The following is a 10,001-nucleotide window of genomic DNA, read 5'->3' on the forward strand; positions in this document are numbered from 1 at the left end:
GCAGTGTCTGAGGAAGATCAGGTTGGGGCCCTTTATTGAGATTGACGGAAGAGGAGATTATTAATTAAGGGGAAAGGGGGAGGGGCTGGGGGATGCAAAGTATACTAGACAGAGGTGGGGTGGTAGGTAGAGGGATGGCAACTGGGGGTAATGTGGGTCAGGGAGAGAAGTGAGAAGGGGATTAGGTAAAGAAGAGGCGAAAACAGTGGAACTAGGTAGGTGTGGGGGTTACCTAAAACCAGGAACATCAACGTTCATGGCTGGGTACAAGATGGCTACCTGAGATGGTCCAGCTTGCCTGAGTTGGCCCACATCCCTCTCAACTTTTCCTATCCATGTACCTGTCCAAATGTTCTTTGCATCATTCCCACATCCCACCCTTTCCTCTGGCAGCTCATTCTACACACCCACCAACCTCTGTGTGAAGAAGGTGCCTCTCAGGTCCCCTCTCACTTTCAACCTATGCCCCCTAGTTTTAGATTCCATTATCCTGGGAAAAGGGCAATGACATCTGCATGCCCTTCATGACATTATAAACATTTATAAGGTCCCCGCACCCCCCCCCCCACCTTAAGTCTCCAAGAGTATTGTGTTCAGTTCTGGTCACGTCATTACAGGAACGACGTGGAAGCTATGGAGAGGGGGAAGAGGAGATTTACCAGGATGTTGCCTGGATTGGAGATCAAGTCTGATGAGGCAAGATTAGCAGAGCTGGGACTTTTCTCTTTGGAGCGTAGAAGGATGAGAGGAGACTTGATAGAGGTCAACAAGATTATGAGAGGCATAAATAGGGAGGACAGCCAGCACCTGTTTCCCAGGGCAGGATCAGCAAACACCTGAGGAGTTATATACAAAGTGAAGGGAAGGATGTTTAGGGGAGATGTCATGGGTAGGTTTTTTATGCAGAGATGTGGGCACCTGGAACACCTTGCCAGGAATGGTGGTGGAGATTGGAACATTAGGGGCATTTAAGAGACTCTTGGACAGGCACGTGGATGGAAGAAAAATTGAGGGTTATGAGGTAGAGAGGGTTTCATTTTTTTAAATATAGGAATATATAGGTTGGCACAGCATCGAGGGCCAAAGGGCCTGTATTGTGCTGCAGTGTTCTATGTTCTACAGGGAGAAGTCCTGCCTATTCATTCTCTTTGTAGTCCAGCAACATTTACCTGGATCTATCCTGCATCTTTTCCAGATTAATGACATCCTTCTGGTAGCTGGGTGACCAGAACTGCCCACATTTCACTGTACCAAACTGTCCCTGCCTATTTCACCTGTCTCCACCTAGACTAAAAGGGTGGCATGGTTGGCATAGCGGATAGCACAACACCTTTACAGCACCAGCGATCAGGACCGGGTTTTGAATACCGCGCTGTCTGTAAGGAGTTTGTACCTCCCCATGTCTGTGTGAGGTTTCCCTGGGGGCTCCAGTTTCCTCCCACCATTTGAAACGTACCAGGGGGTGTAGGTGAATTGGGTGTAAATTGGACGGCATGGGCTCATGGCGTGAAATGGCCTGTTACCGTACTGTTTATTTACATTTAAAACATGAAAGTCTGCAGACGCAATGATTGAAGTAAAAACATTAAGTTAGAGAAACTCGGAAGTTAAGACAGTGAACTTTAAACAGCATCCTCCACTATTACCTTCTACTTGTTAGCCTGTGCTCCTTCCCCCTCTCCCCCCTCACCTCCTTTATTCAGGCACCTGCTGATTTTCAGCGCACCTGACGAACGGGTCAGGCCCGAATGGTTGGTCGCCCTTTACTTCCTGTGGACGCTGCGTGACCTGCTGAGTTTCTCTGGCATGTCTGTGTACTGCTCTAGACCCCAGCAGATTTTGTTTTCTTGTCCATTTCCAATTCCTGTACTCTGTTGTTGACGAGGGAGGCAAGGATGCCAAATACCCGTCTCACCATGTGGTGAAACACAAAAGTCTGCAGATGCTGTGATTGTAGTTAAAAACACACCGAAATGGAGGAACCCAGCCGGTCTTTTCAGCATCCATAGAAACCAAAGATATATTGCCGACGTTTCGGGCCTGAACCCTTCTTCGAGGAATAAGCAGAATGAGCCAGAAGCAGGAAATCTCAGAATCAGACAATGCCGACTGGGGGAGGGGTCCAGACCAACTAAAGGGGAAGAAATAGTGGGGGGGGGGGGTGTTAACAAAAGCCAGAGAAGTCAATATTAATGCATCTAGTTGGAGGGTTCCCGGTTGGAAGATGAGGTGCTGTTCCTCCAATTTGCGGGTGTTTTCAGTCTGCCAGTGCATGAGACCATGGACAGACATGTCAGCAAGAGAATGGGATGGGAATTGAAATGGATGGCCACTGGGAGATTCATGCTATTGGGCCTACAGAGCCAAGGTGCTCAGTAATGATCTCTCTGTTTGCACCCAATCTCTCCGATGTAGAGGAGACCACAGCGGGAGCACCGGATACAGTAGACGACTCTGCAGATTCACAAGTGAAATGTTGCTTCACTTGGAAGGACTGTTTGAGGCCCTGAATGTGGGCAAGGGAGGAGATGTGGGTGCTTATCAGCATATGTACCCCATTCATATGGGGGCAGCTAGGTTAGTGTAGCGGTTAGCACAACACTGTTACAATGCCAATTCGGGACTGGGGTTTGAATCCAGCACTGTCTGTAAGGAGTTTGTATGGTCTTCCTGTGTCTGCATGGGCTTCCACTGAGGGCACCAGTTTCCTCTCACTGTTCAAAGCGTACTGGGAGTGTATGTCAATTGGGTGTAAATTGGGTGGCATGTACTCGTGGGGTGAAATGGCCTATATGTCTAAATTTTTTTTTAAAGTCAGCAAAGAGATTTTTGTTAAGCTGTTCGATCTCCTTACTTCTGCAAGTTTTCTGATCGTTGTTTAGGATAAATCCATCTTTACATTTACAAATGAATGATCCTGGAGTGTTAATACAAATCTGCTCACATCCATGGCCAGTTACCCCACAGAGATCTGTATCTGTAGTCAATTTATAAAAAAAAGAGAAATGTTTATTCACACACGATAGTTGACAGAAACAAATAAGTTAATCAGTTCGTAGGAGAGGAGGGTCACGTGACTTTTCACACTGAATGCTACTGTGATTCAGAACGAACACATGGAGAACAGAGGAAGCTGATTCAAAAGGGAATTGGAAGGTTGGTTAAAAAGTCTTAGAGTCAGAGAATTATGGAGTCAAACTGCATGGAAACAAGCCCTTCCTCCCAACTAGCCCATGCTGACCAAAATGTCCCAACTACACGAGCCCCACCTGCCTGCCCATATCCCTCTAAACCAGTGATTCTCAACCTTCCCTTCCCACTTACATCCCACTTTAAGTAATCCCTATGTCATTAGGAAGGGATTGCTTAAGGTAAGATATGGGTGGGAAGGCTAAGAATCACTGCTCTAGACCCAATTGTTACTGAAATATTTTTCTTGAGAAAAATTGTCATTAGCCCATTTCCTTTGGAGTTCTGAAACCGTGCACATAACGAGTCAATGAGGGACGATTAAAACTGTGGTTTTCAACCTTTTTCTTTCCACCCACATCTCACCTTAAGTGATCCCTTACTAATCACAGAACACCTTTGGCATAGGGAATACTTAAAGTAGGATGTGAGTGGGAAGAAAAAGGTTGAGAACCACTGCCTTAAACCTAAGTTCTCTGGTTACCGATTCTCCGACTCTGAGCAAAAGACTCTCTGTGTTCAGCCGATCTGTTCCCTCATGATTTGTCCACCTCTGTGAGACCACCCCTCACCCTCATCCTCCTGCTCTTAACCTCTCCCTGTAGCTCAGGCCCCTGAGTTCTGAGCATAGAACATTACAGCACAGTACAGGCCCTTCAGCCCATGATGTTCTGATAACCTACAGTAAGCCTACTCCACAACCTTCCCTACCTCACACCTATAACCCTCTATTTTTCTTACATCCATGCGCCTGTCTAAGAGCCTTTTGAATGTCTCTATTTTTATCATCCCTCACCACCCCCCCTCCCCCGGCAATGCATTCCAGGCAACCACCACTCTCTGAGTGAACACACCACACTCTCCTGTCCTTTCAGCATTCGAAATAATTCTATGAGGTCCCCTCTCATTCTTCCATATTCCAAGAGCCGTCAAACATTCCTCATATGCTAATCTCTTCATTCCAGGTATCATTCTTGTGAATCTTCTCTGAATTCTCTCCAATGCCAGCACATCCTTTCTTAAAAAAGGAGAACAAAACTGTCCCTCATCCTCTGACCAAGGCCTCACCAGTGCCTAACAAAGCCTCAACATCACATCTCTGCTCTTGCATCCTGCTCCTCTGGATATGAATGTCAACACTGCATCTGCCTTCTTCACCACCGACTCAAAGTGCAGGTCAACCTTTAGCATATCCTGCACGAGGACTCCCAAGTCCCTCTGCACCTCCGAATTTTGAATTTTCTTCTCATCCACATAATAGCCTCCCCTTTTATTCCTTCTACCAAAGTGCACGACCGAACACTTTCAAACATTGTACTTCATTTGCCACGTCTTTGCCTCTTCTCCTGATCTATCCCAGTTTCTCTGATGTCCCCACCACCTGTCCCTCCACCTGTTTTGTATTGTCTGCAAACAGCCACAAAGCCATCTATTCCTCACTCCAAATCCTTAATGTGCAACGTGAAGAGACGTAGCCCCAACATCCACCCCTGCGGAACACCACCAAGCAGAATAGGATCCCTTTATTCCCATCCTCCGTTTCTTGCCTCTCAGCCAATGCTCTGCCCATGCGAGAATCATTCCTGCAATTCCACAGACTCTCCTTTTGTGAAGAATCCTTATGTATGGCACAATGAACATCCAAAAACCCAACATCCACTGCGTCTCCTTTGTCTGCACTGAGTGGGACATCAGTGATCCTGACAGACCCTGCTCTTCCCCAAGGATAGACTGGGAACCAATCTTGCAGATGAGGGAGTTGGCCTATGAGGAGAAATTGAACCATCTGGGAGTTCATTCACTGGAATTTAGAAGAATGATGGAGGATCTTATAAAACTGTAAGATTATGAAAGACAGAGATAAGGTAGAGGTAGCATGGTTGTTTCCATTGGTGGGGGGGACCAGAACTTGGGGACATAGCCTCAAGATTCAGGGTAGTAATTTAGGATGGAGATGAGGAGGATGTGCTTTTCCCAGAGGGTGGTGAATCTATGGAATTCTCTGCCCAAGGAAACATTGGAGGCGACCTCAGTAAATATAGTTATGACACAGTTGAATAGATTTTTACATAGTAGGGGAATTAATGGGATATGTGGAAAAGGCAGGTTGGTGGAGATGAGCCTATCATCAGATCAGCATTGAATGGTGGAGCAGGGTAGATGGGCAACCGGCCTGAGCTCAAGACCAGGGGAAGTGGCCTGCCAACCCGTGCTGGTGGTCATCGTGTCCCTGAGGCGTATCGAGGGGCAGTCTGGACCTACCGCAGATCTTGGTCTGGAACTCAGAGAGAAGGGTTTGAATCATGCTGAAGTTCTGGACAAGGAAGGTGTGTTTGTCATGCGGCTCACTGGCGATGAGCCGGAGGGTGCCCATGTCCACCCTCCCAACGCCTACGGCGAAGATGAGGATGCCAGAGTCCCTGGCATGAGCTGCCGGCTTCGCCACTCTGTCCTGCGGCCTTCCGTCCGTCACCACAATGGCCAGCCGCGGAATGTTCTGGTTGAGGGGCCGCGCCCCCTCCTGCACTGAGAAAGCCACGTTGGCGGTGTACTCGAGGGCCATTCCTGTCATGGTGCCAGTTGCTAGGTGTTCCATGTCCCTGACCGCTTGTGTCATGTCTGCCAAGTTCCTGTGGGTGCTAAGGGAGAAGACTTTCTTGACAGTGCTGCCATAGAGAATGAGGCCAACCCTCGTCTTGTAGAAGCCTACATCCAGGAACCTGAGGATGTTGATAACGAAGTCCTTCACCTTCTCGAAATCCAGGGGGATGATACTTCGAGAACTGTCAATGATGAAAACGAGGTCCAAGGCTTTGCCCACGCATTCCCTCTCTGCAAAGGAACACAGGGAATCATCACCTATGGAAGGACCGATCCATGATAGCCTTAGAAGATGCATTACAGGGAAGTCCCGGATGCTACTTAACAATGTGGAAGAGGGACCTTGGAGTCCAAATCCATACATCTCTCAAAGTTGCCAAGCAGGTTGATAGGATAGTTAAGAAGGTCTACGGGAGGAAAAAATATCAAATCCCTAATAATACTCGTTTTTGTTACTATCAACTTAAATCAATGTTGCATGACTGTTTAGGGAGATATTTGTATTTACCTAAGGAATCGACATTTGAAGTATTGATCCGGGATGGAGGGAAGAAGGGGTTTATTTCGGAAATGTATAAATTGTTGCAACAAAAAATGCCTAAGATTGAGCTGCATAAATCGAGACTTAAATGGGAGTAGAATTTGGGAGTTCAATTTGAAATGGATTGTTGGAGGAAGATTGATAGAGATATTTTGACAAAGTTGTTTAATGTTAGGTATAGATTGGTGACTTATAATTTTATACATCAATTATATTTAACCAAATTTAAACTTTTCCAAAACCTTAAATAAAAAATCCCATTCGACCCTATCAAAAGCTTTTTCCGCATCAAGTGCAATCATCATTGGATGGTTAGGTTGCTGCCAGTATGCATTGATCAAACTAATTAATCAAAGAATGTTTTCTGAAGCATGTCTATTTTTAATAAAACCTGTTTGATCTACATGTATCAATTTAGGTAAATATTTCGCAAGCCGATTTGCTAACATTTTAGCTATTATTTTATAGTCCACATTCAATAAAGAGATAGGTCTATCTGAAGACACCTTTAATGAATCTCTCTCTTTCTTTGGAATTACAGTAATTAAAGCACTAGAACAAGATTCTGGTAACTCGTAATGTTCAGTCACTTGTTGTAATACCTCCCCAAACACCGAAGATAAGTCTTCACAAAAAACTTTATAAAATTCCACTGAAAACCCATCATCACCTGGTGACTTACCATTAGGTATTTCCAACATAGCAGTCTTAATTTCTAAATCTGTACATGGAGCTTCCAAATCTATAATATCCTCTTCTTCTAATGTTAATGTAGATAAAAAAGAATCAATAGATCCATTGTCCCGTCTCCCCTCAGAAGTATATAATTTTTTATAAAATGAATAAAACTGGTCATTGATTTCCTGAGGTTTATAGGTAACTATTGAATTATTTTTAACAGCATTAGTAACCCTTGAGGTCTGTTCCTTCTTTAATTGCCATGCAAGTACTTTGTGCGCCTTCTCACTCCATTCATAATATCATTGCTTAGATCGATTAAGTAAACATTCAAATTGATGTCTGTAACAAATTATACTGCAGTTTCAATTTAGTCAAAGCTATTTTCTGATCTTCTGTCACTCTTTTCTGAAATTCCTTCTCCAGTTCATCAATCTGCTTTTCTAATTTAAGACTTTCAGCCATATACCCTTCCTTAACTTTAGTAGTCTAACTAATTATTTGTCCACTTAAATAAGCTTTTAACGCATCCCATAATACAAAACAACTTTTAACCGAATTAGCATTTTCAATTAAGAAAATATCAATCTGTTCCTTAACAAAAGCAACAAACTCAGGTTTTTTACAACATAGAAACATAGAAACATAGGAAGTAGGAAGAGGAGTAGGCCAAAAATGGCCCATCGAGCCTGCTCCGCCATTCAATACGATCATGGCTGATCTAATTTAGGACCTAACTCCACCTACCTGCCTTCTCCCCATATCCCCTCATTCCTCTATCATGTAAAAACATTGTATTAAACCTCCATCTATAGGATGAACGTACTACTTCCGAATTTCATAAGAAAAAAATAAAGAATGATCTGATATGTCTACTCTTATATTCTGCCTGCAATACCTTTCCTTGTATATGTGCCGATATTTAAAAAAATCTATTCTAGAAAAGGAACCATGTCAGTGTAATGGAAGATTCTAACCTATTTTTTAACCTGTTTTTTCTTAATTTCCAGCTCTTGGTTCTGCAGAGCTGAGAACCTTTTTTTTAAACTTGCAGTTTTGGGTTCTGCAAGGCTGAGAACCTAATTGTTTTTAGAATCAGCAGACATAAGCAAAATTCCACCGAGGGGCCAGAGATGCTGTTATCTGAAGAAAGGACATCTGTGTACCGAGAACATTTAATCTTCCTGCTTGTTTTGGTCACAGACTGTCAGAGGCCTAGCCTTGATGTAGAATAAACCATTGTTATTCAAAATGATAAGCTGAAAATTATGTTATTTGTTAATTAACCTAGCATGCTAGCTTGCTTGCTTATCTTTCTTGCTGTGCTGGGAATAGGTGCTTGGGTAAGCAGTTTTTGGGTAATATAAGCCTTGGTCCCGCTGCTGAAGTTTGAGACTCTCCGAGAGGTGGCAACATCTCTCAGCAAGAAGAAGAAGAACTTCTGGAGTCCAGCCAACGTCCCGGTCAGGGGAGGTGGAGAAGCTGCTACCGGCGCCCTGACAACCTACTACAAATGTGCAGTCGTTGCCTTGCTTCGGCAGTTGGGACCAGTCCAAGCGTTGATAAGTATAGTTGGGAAGGGCCTGCATATTGTAGTGTGAAATCAGCTTTTGAATTTGTAATAAACATTTGTATAAACTGAACTGCTCTCGGTGTGTGTGTCTATTTTCTTTCGGTAGCTCAAACACTGTGACCAATCTAAAATGAACAAAGTGAGAGGTATAAGATAACCCAAGACAGTCAGGAAGAATGAAAAGAGAAATCTTTCTCTGTAGGATTAATCCTTCTCCAAATATCTACCAATTTTAAATCTTTCATTAAAGCCCCAATTTGTATCGCCATCTTTGATTTTCTGATACATTTTGGGGATTTATCCATTAAAGGATCCAAAACACAATTGAAATCCCCCCCCAACTAGAATATTTTCATTAGCTTGACTTAATAACAAAAAAACGTCTGAAATAAAACATTCATCATCTACATTAGGTGCATAGATATTAAGTAAAGTCCAAACTTCATTAAAGATTTACAGTCCACTTTTAAAACCTTCCCAGCATTCCCCTCTGCAGTCTGTAACTCAAAAGATAAATTTTATGAACTAAAATCGCTACACCTTTTGCCTTAGAATTAAATGAAGAAAAAAAGCATGACCAACCCAATCTCTTTTCAATTTCAAATGTTCTTTTTCAGTCAAATGTGTTTCTTGTAAAAAAGCAATATCAATTTTCATTTCTTAACATAAGCTAAAACTCGTCTCCTCCGACCTGCCTTTCCCACATAACTATTAATTGTTCTACTATGAAAAAAAAAATCTTCCTGTTATTTAAATGTGTTTAATGAGGCAGCCTCTGGGCAGAGAATGGCACAGATTCGCTTCACCCTGAAAGATGCCGTTCTTCCTCATCTCGGTCTTAACTCTACTCCCCTGAATCTTCAGGTGATGTCCCCACTTTCTAGTGTCAGCTACAAGTGATAACAACTGTTTGTTTCCAGGGAGAGAGCAGCAAACACCAGAGGATATCTGTACAAAATGAGGGGAGGAAAGTTTAAATTTAAATTTTAGACATCCACTTCAGCCCATGAGCCCGTGCCACCCCATTATCCTGCACCCCCGGTAAATTTTTTGATGGGTGGGAAGAAACTGTAACCCCCCCCCCCCCCCGGGGAAAACCCATGCAGACACGAGAAGAACTCCTTGCAGATAGCGCTGCACTAACTGCTACATCAACCATGCAGCCCCTAGGGAGACGTCAGGGTTAAGTGTCTTTCGCAGAGAGTGGTGGATGCCTGGAATGTATCACTAAGGGTGGTAGTGGAGGCTGGGACAATAGGAGCATTTAAGAGACTCTTAGACAGGTACACGGATGGAAGAAAAATAGAGGGTTATAAGGTTGGAAGTGTTTAGTTTTTGTTTGGTAATGTTCTATATTCTATTTTCTATTTTAACCTCTGATTCTATCTTGGATCGGCAATCAAGTGACTCCACAAGGCA

The 10,001-nt window shown here is 43.6% G+C and overlaps 1 protein-coding gene across 1 annotated transcript in view; it reads right to left on the reverse strand.

The window, feature by feature from the left end:
- The window catches only part of LOC138753133 (matrilin-2-like), a gene marked incomplete at its 5' end in the record, with an annotated part of 29,619 nt that extends 21,067 nt beyond the window's left edge, over positions 1–8,552 (reverse strand). The window contains 3 exons of the mRNA XM_069915708.1: positions 2,855–2,977; positions 5,452–5,996; positions 8,533–8,552. Of these exons, the coding sequence (XP_069771809.1) occupies positions 2,855–2,977; positions 5,452–5,996; positions 8,533–8,552 (688 nt within the window). The remainder of the gene's footprint in view (positions 1–2,854; positions 2,978–5,451; positions 5,997–8,532) is intronic.
- Positions 8,553–10,001: the final 1,449 nt, after the last annotated feature.

The sequence above is a fragment of the Narcine bancroftii genome, chromosome 2 (genome assembly GCF_036971445.1).
Source record: "Narcine bancroftii isolate sNarBan1 chromosome 2, sNarBan1.hap1, whole genome shotgun sequence".
NCBI lineage: Eukaryota > Metazoa > Chordata > Chondrichthyes > Torpediniformes > Narcinidae > Narcine > Narcine bancroftii.